The sequence below is a fragment of the Sciurus carolinensis genome, chromosome 11 (assembly GCF_902686445.1).
Source record: "Sciurus carolinensis chromosome 11, mSciCar1.2, whole genome shotgun sequence".
In the NCBI taxonomy this organism is placed as follows: domain Eukaryota; kingdom Metazoa; phylum Chordata; class Mammalia; order Rodentia; family Sciuridae; genus Sciurus; species Sciurus carolinensis.
This window is the reverse complement of record NC_062223.1, coordinates 91,558,854-91,585,328: the sequence shown is the minus strand read 5'-3', so window position 1 is coordinate 91,585,328 and position 26,475 is coordinate 91,558,854. Positions and strand designations below refer to the sequence as shown.

At 32.7% G+C, this 26,475-nt stretch overlaps 2 protein-coding genes across 3 annotated transcripts in view; one reads left to right on the top strand and one right to left on the bottom strand.

Moving 5' to 3' along the window:
* Positions 1 to 20,046, top strand: part of Chordc1 (cysteine and histidine rich domain containing 1) — a 30,251-nt gene extending 10,205 nt beyond the window's left edge. The window contains exons 7-11 of one of the 2 annotated variants that reach the window (XM_047519064.1): positions 2,354 to 2,424; positions 3,332 to 3,437; positions 5,538 to 5,657; positions 6,363 to 6,425; positions 17,686 to 20,046. In XM_047519064.1, the coding sequence (XP_047375020.1) occupies positions 2,354 to 2,424; positions 3,332 to 3,437; positions 5,538 to 5,657; positions 6,363 to 6,425; positions 17,686 to 17,694 (369 nt within the window). In that variant the 3' untranslated portion in view covers positions 17,695 to 20,046. Of the gene's footprint in view, positions 1 to 2,353; positions 2,425 to 3,331; positions 3,438 to 5,537; positions 5,658 to 6,362; positions 6,426 to 6,627; positions 10,396 to 17,685 lie in introns of those variants that run through there. The other variant, XM_047519063.1, reaches the window with a different exon arrangement.
* Naalad2 (N-acetylated alpha-linked acidic dipeptidase 2) overlaps positions 17,288 to 26,475 on the bottom strand; it is a 44,471-nt gene continuing 35,283 nt past the window's right edge. The window contains exons 16-19 of the mRNA XM_047519062.1: positions 25,085 to 25,349; positions 21,608 to 21,689; positions 20,247 to 20,339; positions 17,288 to 18,028 (exon numbers count right to left, since the gene is read on the bottom strand). Coding sequence (XP_047375018.1) covers positions 17,839 to 18,028; positions 20,247 to 20,339; positions 21,608 to 21,689; positions 25,085 to 25,349 — 630 coding nt within the window. The 3' untranslated portion in view covers positions 17,288 to 17,838. The remainder of the gene's footprint in view (positions 18,029 to 20,246; positions 20,340 to 21,607; positions 21,690 to 25,084; positions 25,350 to 26,475) is intronic.

The following is a 26,475-nucleotide window of genomic DNA, read 5'->3' as shown; positions in this document are numbered from 1 at the left end:
AAATACATGCTAGGAATAATAGTGAAGTTGGAAGAGAAACCCACTTGGATGCTATTATAGGCTGTGAGATTGAAGAGAAGTTTGTGGAGAAATGGTTAAGTATGGGATATGATCAAATATCTCAATGAGACCTTATCCTGCTTACTTTGTAAACATTTCCTCTCTTCATCTTTTTCTCTTCATGGTACTTAAAACTTTGAGTCATTTTGCTACCATGGAAGGTTAATAATAATATTTACTCTTTGCTATATCTCGATGCTTAGAACAGTGCCTGGCACGTAGCAGATACGGTAGATTGAATGGTATAATTCATAAGTACTTGCAGGACTTGCTAATGAATTGCATGTAAAAGAAACTTGGATCTTGAGCATATGGGTGATTGGTGTTGCCATTAAATGAAAAAGGGAAAATGAGGTGGGGGCAGGTCTTTATTTTTCTCTTCCGTTATGTTTAATATCATGTTGCTTATTAAGGGGTGGAAATAAAATTATTCACATGTATATGAGATGGAAAAAGTAGATAAAAGGGAATGATTAATACTTGGAGTAAGGAAGGCAGTACAAATGTTAAGAGTAATGGAATAAGATCAAAGAGAAGGTGTTGCTGAGTTTTGAAAAAATGAATGACAGTTCTGAAAATGTGAGGAAAAAGTATATTCCTAGTAGAGATACAGTAGTATAAATAGTACCCTATAGTATACTATAAATAGTATAGTAGTATAAAGAAACAGTAAATAATTAAGAATGGTATACATACTTCTAGTGTGGAATTGAGATTAAAAGAGGTTAGTAATGGCCAAATCCTAACAGTCTTCAGTAGTACTGGGAAGTTAGACCTTACTTTAGATTATGGAAATCATTATAGAAATTTTTAATCTTTTTCATTGAGCTGTAACATAGAAATTATTTAAATCATGTATAAATAAAGGTTTTAGCTGAGGGATTGTCAGAGGAAACACCAGCATAGTAGAGTACTCCTTAAGACTCTAACCCATTCATTTTTCCCTTCCCCAAAAGTGACCACATTTTTCTGTCAACATTAGTTTTGCCTATTTTTAAATTTAATTTGAGTATAATCATAGAACATGTACTCTTTTCTTTTGTTTGTTGTCTTTTGCTTATTTTTGTTTGTTAGGTTCATATTTGTTGCATATAGCCATAGCTTTTGTTCTTTTTTATTTTGTTTCATTTGTTTAAATTTTGTTTTGTTCTTTTTCATGTTGCCATGAATATTTTCTCATACAGTTTTATACATTTAAATATGCAAAGCAGCTGGAGCTAATTATTGTATGAGGTGTGAGGTAAAGAACTTTAAATTAAGAAAGTGATTGTAATTAGGTCTTTTACTGAGGTTAAAAAACAGAAATTAAAGGGTTAGGAATGAGGTAGAAAATTTTGCATAGTGTAATTGCCTAAAATCTACTAGGTCATGAGTATCGCTAAGAAATTAAACCAGTAGATTTTTTTTCAGTTCAAAGTGACAGGATTTCATGATAGACTACATGTAGGTAGAGGGAGTGGAGAAACTAAAGAGCACTTACAGATTTTGATTTGAGAGACTGGTTATGGTGCCATCATATAAGATGGGTAGAACAGACTTGGAGCTATTGTGATAATTTCAAAATCTGACTTACTGGAATTTGTGTGCTCACATAATATCTTTAAGAGATAATACTTAAGATTTATGAAAAGTAAACACTGAATTGTATGTTCTGTCCTTGTAGATAGTTAATATAAATAACAATAGTAGAGAGAAAATAGGCTGCTGGCTGCTTCCATGTTTTATTAACCTGACTTACAAATTCATCTATAGAGCTTTCACCTACAGCAGCATTTGGGGCCTAGATTGTCCAAGCCATGGAGAGATACATATAGATAGACACAGGTACCCCTGCAGCTCATTTTACCATTTGCAGGAAGAGAAATAACCAACACTCTAGAATTATGCATTTTATTTCCCATGTTAATTGATAATGCCAACAGTTTGCTATACACCTAATCCTGCTGTACCTCTTTTTGATGAGAATCCTGATCTATTTTGAATGTTTCTGTAAATATAAATACCTGAATATGATTGGATGTCAGGCTGTGGAAACACTTTATATGTTATCTGTTGCCTACCTTTCTATTTGCCTTTTCACAGGAACCTAAAATTTAACCATGTCTAAAATGGAATCTTTTTTATTCCTTATTGGAATGGCCTGGGATGGAGTTGTCATTGTTCTGGGTAACTTGTTATTTTTTTCAGTGTTTGACAGAGTTCATAGAAATATGAATTACAGTAATAACAAATATGTATGAGATACAACTGAGAGCTAATGCAGCTAAATTTGTGCTTTTCTTTTCTCTTTTAGACATATCAGGGTCCACAGAGTCTAGAAGAAGTCTGTGTATATCATTCTGGAGTACCTATTTTCCATGAGGGGTAACTTATGCATGACTAATTAAAAAACCTTATGGTAGAGATTAGAAACTTAAACCTTCATGTTTTTAAACGGTACTTACCATGCAATGTTATTAAGTATTCTACTTACATTGATATTTAATTTTTATAGTAACCTGAAACTAGGGGATTTGTCTTTTAACAGAAGAAAAACAAATTAGTTACTGAGTGGCCATTATGATTCAAACACTATAATTTCCATTTTAATGTCATGCTTTTCCTATTTGGGCTAAATTCTTTTTTCTTTTTTTTAATGAAAGACTGTCTTGCTTGTTGCAGGACATTTAGAATTTTTGGCCCCAGGACCATTAAGACCTCACTACCCAAGAAAACTCATACTTTTCCAGTCTTCAGTTGAGAGTTTGTCTTTTATTTTGTTTTAAAAATCTTCCACTGTTTCCTTATGCTTCAAGGGTCAAACCTGAAGTTCTATTGTAATTTTAGCTTCCTGTGTTAGATTTTTCTTGAAGAACAGTGATTTTCTTCTGCTTTGGGATTAACTATCACAGGTTGTATAAACATTAATTGTAATTTGTTTCATGGTCTTTACTGGATTATTGAAATGTGATGATTATAAATTTTTCAATGCATCACTTTTTGGTAGTTTCATGAGGACACTGGGACTACAGCCTACCAGTGAAAAGTTGATTGGATTTTGTGATGGCCTTTAGTCTTTGCCCAGGAGCTTCAAATTTATATAATAAGTGACATTCTTGTTTTTAAATTATTAGTCTTTCTCATGTGTATCCATTTTTACTGTTTAGTAACTTACACACTGGTAAGATACTAAAGTTGCCCTGACTTTTAAATCATACTTGTCACTTTAATATTTCTATATTTAATTGATTGCCAAATTTTACTTCTGAAAAATTTTTATAATTATTTAAAGGATGAAATATTGGAGCTGTTGTAGAAGGAAAACCTCTGATTTTAATACATTCTTAGCCCAAGAAGGCTGTACAACAGGGAAACATGTGTGGACTAAAAAGGATGCTGTAAGTAATCTTTTTAAAATAAGGATGCTGAGTTGTGTTCCTCTGAGTCATTTTTCTTTATATTTAAAAAGAAAAATTCTTGCCCTCACACAGTAAATATTTTATTATTAGGTACACACACACACAAAAAAAAATGGTCTGAATCAAACTCTCAGCATGGCCTGTTGAGCAAAATAGCTATTGTATATGTTGGTGTAGACATGTGGGTTTTTGTGAAGTACTTGAACCTGTCAAAATGAGGCTTATTGTGAAAATTAATTTCAAAGCCTGTTCCCAATTCGCTTTCTTTTTTTTGGCCACTTAAAACTTTCGCCATTTACAGATATACAAATGCCTTACCTAGTGGCCGAGGAGTAGATTGCAAACTTGTTTCAATGGAATTCTGAATTCCTCGGTTTGCTATGGGGAAATATCAAGAGAAAACTGAAGCATCAGTTCCTGCTTCCCTGGACAGCATCTTAAAAAAACTTGGGGCTATAAATATAATTCCCTAAAAGACCATAAAATTGTAAGAAGGAAAGCAGTTTATCATGAAATAAGTTAATGTATTTAATAATATGCTGAATAAATTAATCTTTTATGCTGTATTGGCACTAATAAACCTCAATTTATTATCCTTTTCAGTTCATAGAGCTTGTGCCTTTTTGAGGCACAATCTCACTAAGTTGCTTAGGGCCTCTCTAAATTGGTGAGGCTGGCTTTGAACTTGGAGTCATTCTGCCTCAGCCTCCCAAGCTTCTGGGATTACAAGTGTGTGCCACCATGCCCAGCAAAATTTGTACCTTTTAACTTAGCAAGTAATTGTAAAGTTTCAGTGTTAGAAATTTATTCAACATTTGAACTGTTGGCTTTTTATTAACACGTGGTGAGCTATTATAAATGTCCCTCCAAATTAAAATAATTCGTTCACCATGAAACTTCCAGGAATGTGTTCTTAGTAGAAAGTTAGGTCTGCCTTTGTATTTTTCCCAAAGTTCAAAACTTTCAATATTTTAGTTCGAAAAAATAAAATATTGTTTTGTGTAAGAAGTTTTCAGAATATAGTCCATGATGAATGGTCTGTTTTGTTGTAAGTATTAAATATATTAGGTAATAGCTAAGGAAAAATTATGAGTGACATATATAATTTAAACTTAGTGTAATTGTACGAGAATATAAATGATGCCTTTTATAACAGTAGTGTCTTGGAGTTTACTGAATTAATTTGACTAAATTGTTATCATTTATAAAACCACCATTTGCCTCTTTAAAAAATGAATTGATATGGCAATAAACCACTAATATATAATCATTATTACCATAATAGTAATTGAGTAATCAAGGATTACTTCTGCTTTTTTCCTTTTTTTTTTTCTTTCTATGTTAACATAGAAGGACAAGAAGATTCAGTGACAATATCAGGTTTAAGTGGTCAGTGGATTTTTTTTCCCCCAAAATTATTCTCTTTCTTTTTTTGGTTCTGGGGATTGAACTCAGGGGTACTTGATCACTGAGCCACATCCTCAGCCCCTAATTTTATTTAGAGACAGGATCTCATTGAGTTGCTTAGTGCTTCACTTTTTCTGAGGCTGGCTTTGAACTCTATCATCCTACCTCAGACTCCCAAGCCACTGGGATTACAGGCGTGCAACACCACACCTGGCCCCAAATTATTCTTGTAGAAAATAAATCAAAGGTTCCTATACATGAGGTTGTTGTTGTTTTGTTTATCCTACTGAAACAAAGGTCCTTCCTTATTTCATTGTTCTAAGAATGTTCTTATGGCAGTACTTAATGGATAATAGAATTTTAAGATGAGATGAAGATTTCTTAAATTGTCCTTTTAAATGTATAGTGATATTGTGGTCCTAAAAAGAAGATAAAGAAAATGAAATGGGAGGAATAAGGAGGTCTCAAATCATAAAACTCTCAAAGTACTTTGTATTGTGTTGTTTTATTATTTAAACCTTTTGGTGGAAACTTTGGAAGTTGATTGTCCTAAAAACATTAAGTACTTAGTTGTGCATAGTAATTTTCCTCAACTATAAATGAGTCAAATTCTTTTGAAGAAGGTAATTATATGGTGCTTTTTAAACTTATAAAGGTCTTCTTATATTACAGGGGAAAAAAGTTGTTCCATGTAGACATGACTGGCATCAGACTGGGGGTGAAGTCACCATTTCAGTATATGCTAAAAATTCACTTCCAGAACTTAGTCGAGTAGAAGCTAATAGTACATTGGTAAGTACACTGAACAACTGAATCTAACTTGTCTTGTTCACATTGTTTTTATATTACTGCATTATGAGGTACTGTTCTTATTTCAATGGATTTTAAGATCTTAAAATCTTTCCCATCTGAGCTGAGAATGATGGCACTGTCTGTAATCCCAGCATTTGGAGAGACTGAGGCAGGAGAATTCCAAGTTCAAGGCCAACCTCAGCAACTTATTGAGACCCTAACTCAAAAAAATAAAAAGCTGGAAATGTAACTTAGTGGCAAGCATCCTGAGGGTTCAGTCCCCAGTACCAAAAAAAAGACTTTTTCCCACATGAGAAAATAACTTTAAATTATGTTCATGGAAGCTCTTTTAAATAAAAATCTAAAATCAGTAATAGGGTTTTTTCTTAAAGCATGTTGGAAATATAGTAGCTTATAAAACTTGCCAGATAATATAGTATTTTATCCTCAGTGTGAAACTTCAAGTTAGTCTGTCTTTTCTGTTGATGGTTTTCTTAAATGGCAAAAAAGAAAAAGTAAAACACAATATTGGCAGCTTCTTAAAATAGCTTAATTTAAATCTGTGTCTCCATACAATCAGTCGTACAAAGAGCCAGCCATGTGAATTTGATGGCTCAAGATAGAGCACATGCTTAGTATCATCAAGGTCCTGGACCCCAATACCACAAAAAGAAAGACGTTAATCAACTTTTTTATCTTTTTTAGTTGAATGTGCACATTGTATTTGAAGGAGAGAAGGAATTTCATCAAAATGTGAAATTATGGGGTGTAAGTATTATGAATCCATCAAATATGCAAATATGTTAGTTAATGTAGATATGGAAATTTATTATCCTACAAGAAAATCTAAAGACTGGTATACAGATGCCCTTGGAGGCTTGAGTTTGGGATTTTTAGCATAAGCAAGACTTTTTTTCTGAGACTAAATAGATAACCCAAGTTTACTCTTAGACTCCTTGATACCTTACAGGTGATTGATGTAAAACGAAGCTATGTAACTATGACTGCAACAAAGATTGAGATCACCATGAGAAAAGCTGAACCTATGCAGTGGGCAAGCCTTGAACTACCTACAACCAAAAAGCAGGAAAAACAAAAAGAAGATATTACAGATTGAGGTGGAAGGGGAGGGCTGTTGCCTATTTCAGAATTCTGAATGTGTGGTGAAGTGATGGCTTGCTGCTGTAACTTTTTGTTATTGAATCAGGCATTTCAGGGTCACATTAGGTTTTTGTTTTTAAAAGCCAAAGTCAATTTATCTTTTTGTGTTCCGTAAGATTGATTATTCATATTTCCTCATTGGTAGAACCATACTTGTGTCCCTTACTTGAAGAAGCTGGAAAACAGCTTGTAAGTGTAATTGCAGATTTCTTAGTGTATTATTATTATGTTAAACAAATAAATAATAAGGGACATTTGTTTTTTATATTTCTATTATTCCATAATTAGTAAAGATGAAAATGTCAAATTTTTAATCAATTTTTTTTCTTTATGAACGTTTTGTTCTTATAATACTTGAAAATCTTCAAGGAAGAAGTAAAGCTCTGTATTTTGTTTTGTTTTGTTTTTTCATGTGGGACAGTTACTTTTTCTAGGAGGATTAATTCTGAGGTAATATACTAGGTTAAGGGGAATATATGCATTGGCCAACAAATTTGAATTGGTTCACAGTTAATTTAATTTTAAAATTGCATCATTACCTATGTTACTTTCAAAACAGTATGACCTAAGAGTATAGGAAACAAGCCTAGAGAGGTATCAGTTTGGTTAAAATTCATCATTTTATAAGGTTAAGCAATAATGTTAAATCTTTTTCCTGATTAAAGGTCTTTATATGGTGTTATGACTAAATGGTACCTGATTTTCAGTCTAAATCCTCTGAAAACCTTCAGTTACCTATAAAAAGAAATCATCTATATCTGGCCTTACTGATGGAAAAATATCTATAAAAGTATCTTAAAAGTTTGTGGAATTACAGAAGAATATAAGAAAACTAAATACATAAACTTTGCTTTATGCCAACTATTACCTATTAAGTAAAATAGCTTAATTCTTCCAGAGTTATTTTTTTAAGGCTTTCAAGTAGAGTTTGACAATTTTAGTGATAAAATGTTGATTATATATTGTACTTTATTTGTATTAAGTATATGTAACTCATGATTTTGATTATTTATGCTTATCAAACCTATTAGTGAATAGATTGCTTTTTGAGGTAATACAGAGCTCAAGAAGAAAATTTAAGAAATGAAGTTATGAAGTTCAGACTCTGGCATAGCTTAATAAATTTGATTATTAATTAGGCTTATGTAGATTAGAAATGAAAGTCAAAAGGGTTTTCCAAACCCATTGAGTGTATTCTGGCTTAATAGAATTCTTGCAAAGAAGAATATTCAGAAGTACTATACTAGTTCATAAGGGGTTTGTATATATTATTCTATTACTCTTAGCAAATAACTATTAGATATATTAGTTATAATTATTTAAAAATCTAGCTCTGTTAAAATTCGCAAAGCCAATGTCTGTCAGCCAGGCTTTGTTGACATTAAAATAACATGGCAAGAAATTTTGGGCAATAAAAGTTTGATCCAGATAGAGAATATAATTGTTTAGTACTGAGAGAAGTATTTAAATTTTGACAACTGTCTTTCTGGAATTAGAAACCTGTGGTCTTTGGAGAAATGGTATCTTGATTGGAGAAAAGAGGTTGATTTGTAAATTTGATTCAAAGTAATTATTGTACCTTTTGTAATCCTTCCTTCTTGAGGCTGTTTTCTCCTGCAAAATATCTTAATCTTTTTGGATTTGTATGTCATTTAAAGTAGGTGAGATATTCTAACCTCAGATTTAGTTAAAAAGCACTGATTTTTTAAAATTTTTTTGATACAACTATATAGTCTAGTTACATTAGTGACTATATTATTTTGATTCTTATTCCCAAGAACCTCTAAATGTGTTGCCCAGTTAAAAATATAAGTGATATTTACATTAGACTCATAAAGGGACACACTTATAGTTAGGTAGAGTATGTTTTACTCTGAATTTTTCAAAAATTAATAAAAAAAAAACTTGTTAACTCTAGTGAGTCATTTCTCTAGAATTATGCTATGTCTGTGTTTGCGTTCAAAGTATAACAAAGCAGTCAAAAGGTAGGTGTATTAAACACTTGGTAACTGACTTCATCACAGGAAACATGAAATGCCATTTTTATTGCCTAGCACATTTGCTAGTGTAAAGGAAGTAATGTTGAGCTTTCTTTTTTAACCTCTTATTTTGAGATAATTTTAGATTTACAAGAGTTGTAAAAAACAGTACAAGAGTTCTTTATATTAATCTTTCTCTTATGTTAAAATCGTGCATAATCACGGAACCTTTCTACAACTAAGAATTTAAACCTTGGTACAATAATGTTAACTAAAATAGAACATTTAATTTTAACCAGCTATTTTTAGTAGAAGTCTTGAAGATCTGTCCTATTCTTGAGTCCTATTTTACTTTTAATAATTTAAGTTAGTAATATAAATAATTAAAAGTATGAATTGAAATTAACAAATGTTTACAGGTTGATGATGTAACTTCTTGGTGTACCTACACATGGCAAAGGGCTGGGTTTACTTTATAGTTTGATTTTATGCTAGAAATTTTAATTCTTACTAAATATAACTTGTTCAGTTTTCTTTAGACAGTTCTTCAAGCTTCAAGAATGAAGAGAACCTTAAAGCATTCTTGCACATATTTTAAGGGGCCTTAAAGCTATTGCTAACCCAACCCCCACCTTAAAAAAAAAAAACAAAAAACAGTCGTTTTCAAACCTGTAAATGGATGTCTTAAATATACCTACAACATGTAAACTTTGAAAAATTCGTTTATGAATTCTAGTATCCTTTTTAGGGCTATTTGAATATTAAAAGATTATTTTTTGTTTGTTTTATTTCAAATTTTCTTGACTTGGCATTCATATATAGTATTTACTTTGTATTTTCTGCTAGTGTAATTTCATGGCCTTAGTTTGGAAATGCAAGCTTTTAAGTCCAGCTTGTTTTAGATTTTATTTGTAGATTTTTGTTTTATTTCTTTTGTGTAATAAGTGAGAAGTTGTTTTTGTTTTTTTGTTTGTTTTGTTTTGTTTTGTTTTGCAGCTCCTTCCCTACTGTTCTTAAATTCATCTAGTGTTTCCTGGCTTGCCTTTTTTAAATCAATTATAGATGACTATGGCCTTATGCATGTGACTTTATCCCTAAAATACAAGGCTTGCAAAGTTTTTTCTTCTGCATAGCATTGCTTAATTTTAAGTTTTCATCGCATTCGTTGATTAGAGTTTCTTCAAGAATAGTTTCCTAAAGACCATGTTTTCACTGCTTGTTTATGACTTTTCTTAATTCTTCAGTTTAGAACACCTCACCTTTAATGTACAATAAAGTGAAATAGAACCGACACTCTTAGACAGTTTTAGGTTGCTTAAAGTTGCATGTCAAAGTAGTTTATCATTTCTTTTTCAGTAAGCAGATATCCTGTTCAGATACTTTTTAAAAAAGATTTTGCTAATAGTGATTAGGCTTAAAAAAGACAAACCTCCCCAAATGTACTGCACTTCTCCAACAGACATTAAGTGAATGTATTAGTTTTATTTATTTGTATTAATTTGTTATCTGTATCCCTTTGTAGACTGCATGTGACCTTAACTGTTCATAGTTTGACCATCGCTGCTCCTATTTTCTAGTAAAGTACTTGGCATATTGGTTGACTCTTTATACATACAGCAATAGTGGGCTACTCACTGTTCTAGAAATTTAAATGAGTATGAACGTAATCATCATATCATCTTATGAGGTAGTTTATATTCTTATATTGCAATTGAGGAAACTGATTTATGGCACTGCTTAACATGCCCAAAGTCGAGACTAGTGAGTTGGGGAGTAAAGAATTCAGACTCAGGAAACCTAGCCCTGTTCTGTGCTCTTAACCACTATTCTGTGCTGCTTTTATTTACTCATTGAATGAATAAGCTTCGTAAAACATTGACACATAGCATGGAAAATTAATAGCAGTATGTTGATAACCAGGAACAAATTTTTTGTTAGATGTGTTTGGTTAGAAAATAAATCTATAAAATAAAATATATAGTCCTTTGCCTGGATGTTTTGGTTATAACAGCCTATTAAAAGCTCATCACTTGTTATTTGACAACTTTTATAGTCAGTCTGTAGTTTAAAGTCTCAGAATCCTCAATGCAAAATATCATTGCCATTTTGATAATGACAGTACATTGTGGGAATTCATATTTCTACATTAATAAAATGGCATCACTGATGAAGTATCAGATTCTTTGTTTAATTTGGAATATCTGGAACATCAAATAAGAATGACAGAAGATAGGATTCTAAAAATACATACTACATAGCAAAGGATCATTTGAATTTTATCTTCCATCTTCAGGCCAAGATTATCAGAATACCATTTCTAAACCAGCTCTATTAGTATCGATAGGAATTTGTTGGAAGTATAAATTTTTGGATCCAAACCCAGACCTATTAAATCAGAATATGAGAACAATTTCCAAATTCTGCTATACAGTAAAAGTTTTTAAATTTTAAAGCCACTAAGAACATGGTAGTCCCAGTAGACTTATATTATTTTTTCTTTTACCAGCCTAATTTTTTAAATGAACTTTTTTGCTTTAAGAAAATTTGGGATTTGTAGAAAAAAGGTGAAGATACTGCAGAGTTTCCATATACACAACCAATTTTACCTATTATTAACATTAGTGTGATATGTCAGTAGAATTCATTGAGCCACTATTGATTTATTATAATCTATAGCCCGTATTTTATTTGGATTTTCAGAGTTTTTACCCAGTGTCTTTTTTTCATCTATTCTATCTAGGAGACCACATTGTATTTATTTATTCCTCCTGTGTTTCCTCTTGTTCTTCAGTTTCTTAAAACACTGACAGTTTTTAGAATGTCCCTCAGTTGGGATTTGTATAGCTTCTTTTATGTGTTTGGGAAAGAAAGAACACAGAACCAAAGAGCCATTCTTATTCTTATATCAAGGGTAAAGTGACTTGAGCAACTGACTTTTCAGTATTTTTCACTGTAAAGAACTTTTTAATCCCTCCTGTCCATCTTTCTTCCCACTATATAGTTCACATTCATGAGGGAGTGGAGAATTAACTTTCTTGCATTTCCTTTAGGACAGAATATCTATACAAACCACTTGGAAATTTTTGCACAGATTTGTCTCTTTATTCCATGAATCATTCGTTTATATTAGTACAGACTCAGATATTTTATGTTTGGGGTTAAAATCCAATGCTACTTTATTTTCTTGCTTAAATTATTCCAAGTTACAGCTTTTCAGTTGACTTCTATTTGGCATTACTGTTTCACTTTTTTTTTTCACTTTTTTTTTTTTTTTTTTTTTTGCTTTTGTGTGTGTTTATAATTTTTGTTTTAGTGTTAGTGCATTTCAAGATGTTCTAAGCTCATTTTGTATATTTACTACCCAAATTCAAGAATCAGCCATTTCTTTATTGGAGAATGGTTTAGAAACCAGTATCTAAGTACTAGATGTGCTTATTGCTATTGGAATCTTTGCCCTAGGCAAGGAAATGTGTTTTTATGTGTGCGTGTATTTTGGTTTGTAATCATCTGTCTTTGTTAAGCTAGTGAACTCCTTTGTCTCTTAATTCATTACTACATATCATTCCAACCTTCTCTCCTTGCTTATCTCTAACTTCCTATTATAGTAACAAACTTGGTTCCCAAATACACTATATTCCTTTGCTTAATTCTGATAAAACGTATTGCAGGGTCAGTATTGTTAACCCAATTACCCATGGGAAACAACTTTACCAACTTCAGTGTGCGTATGTAGCCTTAAGTCTTAAAACATTTCTAGAGACCTGCATACTCAGTAAGTTAGTTGAGCACCTTTTCCTTTCATCTCTTTAATACATTTGTAATACAGTCTGTACTTCATAGAAAAAGCAATTGGGGGTTGTATAGAGACCAGTTAGGATTAGGGCATGAAATACAGTAGGGGAAATAAGAGAGACTCAGGGTCTTGAAATGAAAAGAATTTGGTACTTATAGGTTTGAGAACAGAAGAACAAGACAAGGAATATAGACAAGGTTTTGGAGGAACTGATTTTGTCAGTGGATGACATTAAGGTCTGAAGCTTACAGTGAGGGATCTGGCTCAGGTTTGGGGAATCACAACTAAATAGGCATAATATAAATACTTCACTTAGCTTTTGGTGATGCAAAGTTGATGCACTGTAAACTTTGAGGGCATCTTATTTTCATTCAAACAATGATCCTGCCTTCAAATATGATTCAGTACACAGATGTGGAAATAAGTAAATACAATAAAGGATTATGTAGGTGTACACACTGAACCTTGAGAGTATGCTACCCAAACCATCTGAAATGGGTCCCCATGTGAAAGAAAGTACTGCTATCAGAATGGGAAAGGAAAGATGAGTGAAGAGAAATCCATTACAGACCTTGGTCCTGTGTGTAGCAATGATAAAGCAACTTAGGTGTGATAGATTCTTAGAGGAAAGTGTGAAAGTTCTCTGCGTCAAAAGAAAAGCCACATTTTTAAAACTTTCATTACTTTAGGCTGTTTTCAATTAATGGGATCATTGTAATTACAATTTTATGTAAAACTTTAGGTTTCCTGCTAATGAAATCTGGGTATCAGTAACAGATCCTTGACTACCTACCTCACACTGTAGACCAACTTTGTCCGTTTTATTGATACCTTAAAGATTCCTTTAAGTCCCTTTTGTTCCCCAATAAAGCTACTTAAGTTTATTAGCAGGAAAAGACTATTTAATCTTAGGGGGCAGAGAGGGAAATTAAGTTTATAAAGCCAGCATGCCTGTGAACATGAATGATGGAAATTAAAATTGGAAGATAGTTCAAGGGAATTTAGTCCCATTTTCTCAGGTAGGTATTAATGCTTTCAGGAAAAGTAGGTGTCTAATCACAGAATTCACAGTGCACTTAAGTAGAGAACACTTCAAAAATTCTATTCCTGATCTAGACTTAGGAATTTGGGAAGTATTCGTTACAAGAAGTAACTTGAAGCTACAGACCTAATTGCTAGCTATAGAGTTTTCATTGCACAATGTGTCAAGCGCTTTGGTAAGTATTTTATGACAGGTTTTGATTTACTCTTCACACCACCCAGTGTTTATACTGTGTGCTGTTGTCTGCATTTAGAGACACAAGAAAGCTGTATAATTTGCCTCAAGTTACAGAAAATGGTGAAATTCTGTTTCAAAATTAATGACTTACAGTTTAGACATATGAGGTTATCCCCCCAAAATAATTAACACAAGAAGTTTTAGAGGCAAAAATGACTGGGAGGTTAGGAGGGCCTTAACCAAATCACTGTCGATTAACTTAACTGAATGGTGACTCTAGATAGTAGGGTTGGTTGGAGGAGGGTCCAAACTCTTGGGATTTGAAATTTATCCCTTGTGAGTGGAGAATGCTCTCTGCTCTTTGGTGGCCACGTCCTGACCTATTCTCTTCCACCACATACTTTTGTCATGATTTTCTGCCTAATCTCAAGCCTCAAGGAATGGATTCTACCTTTTATGGACTGAGACCTCTGAATCCGTGAGCCCCCAAAATAATTTTCCTTCCTCTAAAATAGTTCTTGTCAGGTCTTTTGGTCACAGCAGTGAAAAAACTGACTAAAACTGACTTGACTCCAGAGGCCTTAAACTTTTGAAACAGTGAGACTGAAGACATCCCAGTCAACTTGCAAAACCAAGAAACAGACTGGTATTTCTTAATAAAGTCAATTCCTATTTTTTAATATCAAATAACAATTATGAAAAGAATGTGCTGTCAGTTTTTGTAGTAGTCAGTTAACCCATTCATTTTCTTAACTCTAAAGGGCCAATGAGCAGTTAACAATAAGAATGCATTCTGCAGGACTGAGTCAAAGTAAAAGGTTCATGGCCATGAATCTGCCCTGCAGGCATTTTGTTCTAATACCCTGTACCTATGGCATGATCATCTGGAGTCTAAATACATTTTTGTGTTATGTGTAGACAATTAGAAGGCAATGTACATAAACAATTCTTTTTGAATTCAGAAAAAAGAAGCAGTTTGTTAAAGATAAGCATATGAGGCAAACAAAATGGACTCATTTCAATTGTGTGAAAACTAGGTTCTTTGTAGAAAGGTAAGGAAGATGTCCTATAACATTACAAGGGAAAGACATTTTCTTAAAAAAAAAAAAGTTCCTGAACTCAGTGTTTTAATGAAGAATCACATTAAAATTGTTATAGAACATTTTCCCAAAGAACTCTCACGTACATAGGTTATCCACTTTTCATATTTATGTTTTGTCAGAAAATCTTGGTTAGTTGAGGTTTCTTACTATTATTCTCTCAAAGGAACTTTTAATGAGTGTGAAATTTATAGATTTTAGATGTAAATCTGTAATAATGTAGTCATTCCTTTGCTTAATTATATTTCATTCAACAAATGCTCTTTGGCGTGCTGGGGATAACTGATCAAATAAATACACAGCCTCTGCTTTCAAGGAAGATTCCAAAAAGGAAAACAAGATCATTAAATAAAAGTATGTCAAGCCAGGTATGGTGACACATGTAATGCCAGCGGCTTGGGAGACTGAGACAGGAGGATCACAAGTTCAAAGCCCAGCCTCAGAAACTTAGCGAGACCCTAAGCAACTTAGCAAGACTCTGTTTCAAAATAAAAATAAAAAGGGCTGGGAATGTGGCACAGTGGCTAAGCGCCCCTGGGTTCAATCCCTGGTACCAAAAAAAAAAAAAAAAAAAAAAAGTATGCCAAAGAGTTGCTGTGAAGCATATTTCATACACTTTGTGGAAGAACAGAAGCCAGAGTCCAAAAAATAAATGGGTACAAAAATAAACGGTAGCCAGGTAGAACAGAGGGGAGGGAAGTTTACAAAGACAAGAATGTGAAAGAGCCTGCAGTAGAGAGATGGCATGGCTACCTTTGCAACAGTTCTTAAGCAAACGTCATAGTATTGGATTGGGACTTCTCTTAATTCCAGTACATCATGATAGTAAATACAACTCTCAAAAATCTCCTAAAGTAAGTTGCTTCAGTCCATGCCAAGCCTGAACTTTAGCCTAATGCTTAGAATTGGAGAATGAACCCTGGAAAGAAAACAGTTGGTAGTCTCAGTTACCCAAGGACTCAGCGAGACCTTAAGCACCTCTGTTTTTCAGTGCTTCTATAGCTCTGTGGAATCTCTAAAAAATATTTTGAAGTTTTAAAATATAAAAATGTTATCTTTAAAAATATTCAATCCAATTTTTCCTAGTTGTAACTGGAGCCATTGTCTACCAGAGAGAGAGAGAGAGAGAGAAAGAAACAATCCCTCACCCAGGGGAACAATAATTAACAACTGTTAATCAAATGCTCGGAAAAAATTCAAATATGTAATGAACATGGGATAGCACATAGCCTATGTCCAATATCGTGGACTGATTATAGTGCTTACCACATAGTCTCTTGTTCTGATCAACGGTTGATGACAGTTGAGAAAAACAAAATAACTGACCAATTAAAGGAACAGAAAGTTGCAAAGATTACTATTTTACCCCACATTCATATTTCAAATCATATATGCTGTCTTGGAAGCCCACATCTTTATTCAAAAAGCTGCCAACAGGAATACCACCCTTCAAGAGATTTCTAAACTTTTGTGATTTGTCTCCTTTAGAAATAATGTGGTAGAATTGGAAGAAACTGATGTCCAGACATATACTAATTCACTCACTTGGATAGTAGAAAGTGACTATTAGTAGATAGTGAAAATTGACTCTTGGGTGTTAACCCACTATATTTTCTAAAACAGTGCTTCCAGGCAAAAGTTAAAATAGTTGCTTCTCTATGAACCTCAGGGTGGTTATGCTGAGGTAGTGTAGTGTGATAGTGAAGTTAACCCTCTAGATTTGAGAAAACATTATTATTTCAAAAGAATAGTTTTGCATACTTTTTGAAGTATGAAGGAATTTCATAAACAACATAGCTTGTGCTTTTTTAAAGCAGAAGTATTTGTGATATCTTTAAGCAGAATAAGTGGAACACAAGATTTATCTTGATGACTCAGGGGCATTGTTACACATGCCACTTATTTTATTATAGGGAATTGGTGAGACCTGTAGTAATGTTGTGATGTAGAAGTAATGTCTGTCTACAAATACTCGCACTCTTTTGTTAGATTAAATCATATTGTTGGTCTTGTAACGAGTGGCAGAGGTAGTTTCTCCTTGCAAAGTTTCAGCTATCACTTACCTTAGTATGCCTGCCAATAAATCTCTTCTAATTTGTCATTATTAACTGTTTTTTGGTAAAAGAGTTGAACAAGCAAGTTACTGAAATGTAATAATGTTTACCTGTAATTCTGTGATTTCATAAAAACTTGCAGATGCTGGTATACCTTATAGAAGTTAGACTGTGGAACTTTTGGGCAGCTCTCTCCTCACCTATTAGATTTATGTGTTTTTTCAATAGAGTTGAATTTATCAAAAGTATAGACACTATTGACTTTTTCTGACAATTTGCACTCCATGGTAGTTTTACAAGAGAAGATGTGTTATCCCAGTTTCTCTACCAGACCTTTATTTTTTGTAATTACATTTATCAGGGCATAATTTTCATACAGTAAAATGTACACATTTTTAGCATGATGGAGTATGGCAAATGTATACACCTCTGTAACAGCTCAAGATACAGAAAACTCATTTAGCCAAGAAAGATTCCCCATACATCTTTGTGGTCATTCCTCCCCTCCTACCACTTGCACAATCACTGATTTCTATCTAGTTTAACACTTATTCATGTAATTAGTTTTGCCTTATGTACTTTTCTATGCCTAACTTCTGTCATTCAACAATGTCTGCCAGTAACAATGCTTTTATTTTTATTGCTGAGTAGTATTCCCTTATGGATATACCACAATTTATCCATTCATCTGTTGATGGACATTTGGTTATTTCCATTTTCAGTTTCTCTGACCATGCATGAAAAAGTCAAAATACCCTGATGTGAACATCAAGATTTGAGAACACTCTGCTTCATGAGTCATCAAACAGAAAGACTAATTCATCCTCAGACTTTCAGGAACATTTTTAATAATTGTTCACTTGACTGGTGCATTTCTATAACACTTCTTTCAGTGTTTCTGCTGCTGCTTGAATTGTGAAAGCTGCAATAGAAATCTGTTTCTTTACTTCTGTCCAGGCCAAATGAGGGTCTGCTGTATTTTCAATATCAAACATAGCATCATAAATCCCAGGAAATGATTCTCCAGCATATTTGTTGTGGCTACTTGGAGCAAAGATAATGTGCCTAAAAGAAAAAAATGCTTATTATTTAGAACAAATGGAAAATTCTAGGTAGCTAGAATTAGTACCATAGCCATATTCATCTCAGAAGTTATTTGGGTAAGTACAAGGGTACATGCAATACATTATATATTCACTTTATAATATAATCTTTATAATCATATAGGGAAAACTGTATATCACTGTGGTAGACTGAAACAAGGCAATGCAACTGCTTTAGAATATACTTAATATTTAATTAATAGTCCAAAATGTATTTTTAAAAATATAGTGTAGACCAGGCACAATTGCATACACTTGTAATCCCAGTGACTCAGAAGGCTGAGGCAGGAGGATCATACAATTGAGGCCAGCATCAGCAACTTAGCAAGAACCTCTCTCAAAATTAAAATAAAAAGGGTTGGGGAAGTAGCTCAATATTGAAGCATCCCTGAGTCTAATCTCCAGTACCAAAACATAAAATTAAAAATTCAGTGTAGTTTTTTTGGAGCACAGGTTGTAATATCCTCATCAACTTTTAAAATGTGTTGACTCATAGACCCTGAAATCCCACATCCTGATTATGAAGATATTAAATATTCAAATAGGATACAATGATGACTTATTTTCATATATGTTTATTCTATAGTAATAGAAAATTGGGAGAAAAGACTCATTCAAATTTTAATAAGGGGTAAATTATAAATGTAAGCCATACAGTACAGCAGTAGGCTACAGATGAGAAGAGCAAAACTATATATATATACTAACAAAAAAGTTAAAAGAGTGTTAAGGGAAAAAATTTTTTTGCAAAATACTATATGGTTCCATTTAGGTAATGATGAATGTTTATATTAAAATGTGTGTTGTGTATTTATAAATGTGTATGTATATATATATATTTGTATACAGACAATATGTGTATTACAAATAAATATACATGAATATAATTCATATTTACATAAAAACAATATATACAAATTATAAAGATATACATTTTATATACTCACACAAATATATGTATAGTATGTGTGTGTGTAAACCACTGAATTTCCCTGAAAATAGCAGAACTGACTGAGAGTGAAGTATAGAGGGGAATGATAAAAGTGCCTTGTCTTTTTTTCTATAGGCTTCTTAAAGTCTAATATTCTTATATTTTAAAATATAGATGTTTGATTATAATAGTAGAAATTTTAAAAGAGACTAAAAACAAGAGAAGACTATAGATATTGTTTTTAACATTTTGTTTGTTTTATATACTTACCTAATTGCCCTAGTGTATTTGCATGAGTAAAAATTTATGTTACTATTTATAATTTATAAAAATAGCTGCCATGTACTGAGTGTGTGCTTCTTTAATTTTGCCTAGCTCACACTTATTATGTGATAGAGCTGGGCTCTAAAAACCTGTTTGTAATTACTTAAATGTCAATAGTAATCACTGACATTTAGGAAAGTATTATATTTAACAACTTTTTGCATGTTATCTAGTGATAGACAGCCTTGTAAAGTAGCAATTAACATCATCTTAGTTGAGCTGGGAAAGCCATGGAAGCCACTTAAACTAAATCTTATATTTGTAAGTGAACTTAATCATGTATTTTCTGACTTAAACTTTAGGACCTTTCTAATTTCCACAAGGAACCATAATTTACAAAGGACCTTCAGAAAACATGACAGATATACAAAAAGAAAACCAGTATATTACTTTAGAGGAACATGGCAACCATCTTAAAAAAACCTTAAATGTTATATGGAAATGTTACTTGGCTTTGGAGCAAAGATCCGGGTCAAAGAGAGAACATTAAAGGATAATAGATTTCAGATCTTATGAAGAAAGTTTTGTAATAATGAGTGCTTCTCTTATGGAAGGGACTTCCTCATGAAGTAAGCTTCCCATCCCTCAGGATCTAAATATACTGCATATATTAACTGAGAGCCTATAACGATTCATGTAGATGGTTCAACTAGATGAGCTCTAAGGTCTCCTTTTAAATTCTGTGACTTGAAGATTTTGTTACAAGAGTTCTTTTTCAATTCTCATTATTTGCATTAAAAACAATGGGAAATGGGTAATTTTTCATATATATTATACTACTATTGGATGCCCATGTTCCTTTCAGTATAACATAGTCACCCTCTATTCATCTAATAATATCAGTTTACAGCAGACTTTGGGTATGCTTTATTTGTCACCGTGAGGTATTTGGTACTCTTTAGTGGGTTCCCTACTATTTCCTTACCTATAGAACTTTCTCCCTGGTAAACCAAGGGGATCAATGAATGCTCTTTCCAGAAACATCAATTGGTCATTCATAATTCTCACTGCAATGGGACTTTGAGAACAAGAAAATACATAATTAAAACTTTTACTACAGAACCATGATTAAAATAATATTAAATAAAGACAAGGCAAGGGAAAATAATTAAAATCAATAGATTTCTTCAACAAAAGTCATATTAATCCAGTACTGCCTTTACATGATAAACTACATAGCAAGGTCATCTTTCTGGCATTTATAATAACAATTCTACTGGAAACAATTTGTTCTTCAAGGCCACACAATGATCAAAAAGAAGTCTTCCAGCCCTGGATAGGTACAGAGTGAACTGCCAACTTTTTCCTGACAAGTCACTCAGCCTACTGTGGAACCAAATAAAGGCGGAATGACTAAATGTTTCAGGAGTCCATAAGAAGGGCAGGAAACCATGGGCTGGGAATTCCTTTTGCACTCTGAATTTTCCAACTGTCATCTTGGGGAGTGAACAAATTCCCGGGGAACTCCTAAAATTCAAAGAAGAAAGTCTCCTTAAAATGACTGAGAAAGCCAGGCATGTGGTGCGTGCCTGTAATCTCAGCAGCTGGGGATGATGAGACAGAAGGATTCCAAGTTCAAAGCCAGCCTCAGCAATTTAGTGAGACCCTAAGTAACTCAGTGAGACTCTATCTCTAAATATAAATACAAAAAAGGACTGAGGATGTGACTGAGTGGTAAAGAGCCCCTGGGTTCAATCCCAGGTACCAAAAGTAAAAAACAAAACAAAAACTGACCAACAAAGCTTTCTACTTTCTGATTAAGTCTGGAAAACGAAAGTCATGGACTTTAATATGGAGCAATTTATGCTTATTACATAATGTTTTACCTTGAAACTATTTTCAAGCTAAAAGTGGTAACAAGTCATATGAATTCAATAGAAAAAGAATTATAAACTGATGCACAGAAGTATTGGAACAGGACTATAATGAAATAGATTACAAATGCCCTTAAACCCTTAAAGCTATGAATACCAGCTAAACCAAGCAAACTCCTAAGAATATGTCTCTGGCCCTTGTATTGAAATGAGTGTTTAGTCTTTCTTGTACAGCAGTATCTCCAACTTTAAATCACCTGAATGTCTTTTTAAAAAGTGAATTTTAATTCACTCTGCCTTGGGTGGGCTCTGATTTCTGCTTTTATAACAAGCTTCCAGGTGATGGTGATGCTTTTGGTTTGCAGACCATAATTTGAACAGCAGTGATTTAGAGCTAAATGTTTATGTGAATGAAAACAGTTCATTCTTGCAACCAGATTACTTTTCAAAACAATAGGCATCTGAAACTTACTTATTAAGATCAACTTCTGTAAGTCTTCTATGAAAATCTAAAGCAGCCTCTGAGAAGTTTTTCACAGCAGAAAACATGGAGTCTTTTTTTTTAGTAGAAAAAAGAAATTAGTAAACATTAATGATTCATATTTCAGTTTCACTTTTCTGCCCTCTCCACTCCAGACTGATGTGACTGAATAGGTGCAGAAACCATTTTCTTATTGAGCCTTCTTGTAGATTCATGAAAAGTATTAGAATATATCACCAAAAATATTGTATGAAATTTTTTAAATGACTAAAGTGATTCTTGAGGAAATTACCATTCAAAAATTTAGGATATAGATAATTCCTTGACTTATAATTTATCCAATCCTAGAATTCATGCATTTATATGGTTATTCAATACATATTTATTAGGACAATTACTCTACATAAAACACTGGATACATAGATATGAATAAATAATAATCCTTATAATTATTACAGGATTAAAACAATATCAATTTTTATTTTCAAACAGTACATTTAAGATCTTGCTCAAAAGGTAACCTGTGACAAACTGATATATCCAGACTCAATGATGAGGTTTGATTGGTTAAACTTTTCTCTAGTTCACAAATTAGGTTCTTGGGACATATTTTTTTATTGCTACAACCTATTTATTGTTTTTCATGTTTTCTATGTAGGACTTGATTGGTTGGTTGATTGATACTGGGAATTGAACCCAATGTTGCTTTGCCACTGAACTACATTCTCAGCCCTTTTTATTTTTAATTTTGAGACAGGTCTCACTTAGTTACGAGGCTAGCCCCAAATATGTGATCCTCCTTTCTCAGCCTCCCAAGTCTCTGGGATTATAGGCATGCACCACTTGCACCTGGCTTCTAAGCATACATCTCTTCATTTCTACATTATTGTTTTGATGCTTGCATTATTCTGTGATGTAACTAAGTGTAACATACAGTTTTCATTTTACACATAACAGCATTTATAGCTCAGACCATGGGATTTCTATTAGGTCACACTGCTAATTGGTACCTTCAAAATAAACACAGTTGGTATAAAACACAGGATCTTTTCATTCTAGATTTTCTAAAATTTTACTTGTGTTTCAAACCATATTTAAATCAAATAATCTAATAATAGATGTGATAGGAGCTAAGTGAAGAGCATATTGAAAGTTTTTAATTTTAAATGTAATAAGAGAATTTGCTAGGCACAGTGGCACATGCCTGTAATCCCAGTGAGTCAGGAGTCTGAGGCAGGAAGATCTGAAGTTCAAGGCCAGTCTCAGCAACTTAGACCCTGTCTCATAATAAAACATAAAAAGGACTGGAGATGTAATTCAGTGGTAAAAACTCACTAGGCACAATCCCAAGTATTGCAAAAAAAATAAATAAATAAAAATGTACTGAAGTCAAGATAATAACAGAAATATGTCCCTAGAATTTAGTGACACGGGTCAATGACAATTTTGGCAAAAGCCACTTTCAGTAGATAAGATAGCAAAATGAATTAGTGGGACATGGAGAACTAGAGACAGGGAATGCAAATTATGTATTCATTCATTTGTTCATTCATTGAACCTTCATTCTTCATTAAAAACATTTTCCTTCAGGTTTTCTCAACTTTACTTTCTAATCCAGAGGTTCTCTAACCCTAGTTGCACTGGAATTACTTGTAGGCTTTATTGAAGCAAAGGTTTCTGGCACACTTCTCCAGAGGGTCTAGGTGAATCTAGGGTGGATCATGAAAATTTGGATTCTAAAATTGCGTCCAAAATATAAAAAAAAAAAAAAAACATTTTCCAAGATAATGTATTTGCCTGACACAAAATGAAGAATTTCAGTAGTGAAAGAAGTAGGACAAGGACTGAGATTGTGGCTCAGTGGTAGAGCACTTGCCTCTCATGTGTGAGGCACTAGATTTAATTCTCAGCACTGCATATAAATGAATAAAGATCCATCAACAACTAAAAAAACAGCTTAAAAAAAAGAAGTAAAACACATCAAAAGAAGAAATACTGTTGAAAAAAAGATAGGAAAATATTTCATCTGAAGGAAAGTCACCAATGAAGATGGAAATTATTAAAATATGGCAAAGCAAGGCATTAACAGATCAGACCAAGTCCCTAAGAAGGTAACCTGGTAGAGGAATGAACCCTGTTTAAAGGGAGCCCTTCTGTTGAGCTTGTGTAGTTTATGCCTCTTGACTGTACCCTGACTTACACAAATGGATAAGACATAATTCCACCAAAAGGAAATCTGGGCATTTGTGAAGGCAATCTGGATGCTAAACAGCCATGGAAATATGAGGACCGTCTTCCTGTCAACTCTGCTCATTTTTCCAGTTCCATCTCTCTTCATTTCCTTCACATACAGAGATATCCCAACCATTGTTGTAACCACAATTTCCTGTATTTTCTTTGCTTTTTTTATTTTCATGTCAAAATACCTTGTTCTTTGTAACTTCATAAAGATTACTAACACTTAGATAATAATACCCAAAATAACACATGACCACTCCATAACACTTTTCTGTGCTATAGTATTATGTACCACTCTAATGTCCTATGCATTTTGTCTTCTCCTTGCCCATGCAAGATTTTAATCTTCGAGGATTTGACTAAGTCTTATAATACAAATCTCCCAGGAATAACATAGCACTTTCTACAGAGTAAACAGTACATATTTGAGACAATTCTGGTTTATATTAAGAATATGTCCCCCTGAATAATAAAAGAAAATAATAAAACAGTAATAGTAGGCAACATTTATTAAGCACAGTGCTAGCCACCACTGATTCTATATGTTACTTAACAATCTCCACAATAATCTTTGACATGTATAGTCTTTCATTTTTTTGTTTCACTCAATTAAAAAAAAACCTGGGACGTAGAGAAATTCAGTAACCTTACAAAGAACACACAGACTAAACAGTAGAGCCAGGATCCAATTCAGGCAGTCTTCCAAACCCAATACTATACCCTACTATTCTACATTATATTTTCATTACTACTTTATAGGAGATCTATGAAGTTGAACCAAAACTGAGTGGCCAGTTATAAAAGGAATGATGATGTAACTATGTTAAAAAAAATCTTCATTTAGACAAACACTAGTGGGTATATGCAGTGATAAGAATGCTTAATACATACATGTAGTAGAACTACATATACAGTCTTCTCTACTTTTCTATATTTCTGCTTTTTCCTCATTTTGTTTTTGTAAAAGTAAAAATGTTCTTAAAGGCAGTATAGTATAAGGAATATTTACTAATCCAATGCTTGTAGCACTAACTCAGCCATAATGTATTCATCCTAGACATATCAGATTAAATCAGATTCCTAAGTAGTTGTTTGTTTAGTTTTTGTTTAAAAGTCAGAATTAGTGAGGCAAAATAAATAATTATGACTAGTTCTAAAATGAAACAGTATGCATTGATCATAATAGATAATATTATAAAGCTCTACCTTAAAGATTATAAAATGTCTTACCAAATGATACTCCCTCATCTTTCAATTGCTGGTCATATTTCTTGGATAAATTGAAGATACTTGCTACATAGTTTTCCAAAGCTGTTCCGTAGTCTTGAATATTGAAAGGAATTATTGTAGAGTCTGCAAGCTCATATACTAGTGCTCCTCGTAGCTGAGCCACAGAAAGCTGTTTCTTAAATGTGGGGTCATAGAAATTCTCTACTAATTCAAATGTTTCATAAATTGTGTGATATACAGGGTAGCTGCTATATTTATCTGTTTTCTAAAAAAAAAAGAAAGTGCAAGTGTAAAAAATTTGAATATTCAAATTAAAATATTTGAATTTTAAGAGAATATTTAAAGAGAAGTGACTAGAGAATAAATTCATATGACATCCTGAGTTTTATCACAATGAAGCAAAAAAGTAGAAATTTAATTAACTAAAATGTTGCAACCAAAAAGTCACTGATTTAAAATTTTGCCTTTATTCATTTTATAATTCATGCAAACTTTATTTGAAATGCTGTTTCTTAAAATTTTTCTTTATTGTATTTCCAATAACTAAAATTAAAAATACATATTCAAACTGCACATTAGCAGTTTGAAATTATCTATCAATTGGAAATGTAGGTGCTTGGCAGTTAGGTATCTATTTAACTGAAGGATGATGTATTTAAGTTATCTTCTCTCCCTTCACAAGAAGTACATAACCAAATTTAACCTGTATTATACAATTAAGAGCTACTACAATGAATATAAATTATTATGTAGTGGAATCCTATAAAAATATTTTTCAGTTCTTAAGTCTGCCAATTCTAAGTTTAGTTTTTACCATCTGCTACCTTGTTATAGGGCTATCATTCTCATTATCATTCTTAGTTAGTGTTATTAGAAGGCAATTCCTGTCTTGGTTCCTCTCCTTCTAATTGTCTGCTTCTAATCTACAGTGGTCTTAGAAACTAGATAAATGCTCAAATTGATGACAGGGTAAAAAAGTGAACAGGACTTGAAAAAGAATTAAAAGTTCATCTTTTATGTACAGTTGACCACTGAACAACACTGGGGTTAGAGATGCTGATCCTGTCCCCACACATATTTCAAAATCCAAGGATAACATTTGGCTCTCCAAAAAGTGAACTACTAATAGCTTCTTGTTGACAGGAAGCCTTACTGATAACACCAACAATTAGTACATATTTTGTATGCTATATGTATTCCATATAGTGAAAAATATGTGAGAATCAGAAGAGATTACTTTTTTACTATGCTATGAAACTTACTGGAGAGACAACTGATAATGATGATTAGTGTCAACATGGCATTTTAAACATACTTGCAACACTTGGGCTCACCACAATACAATAGGATGCAGCTATGAAATTTTTATAGTAGTACAGTATGGACTGTAA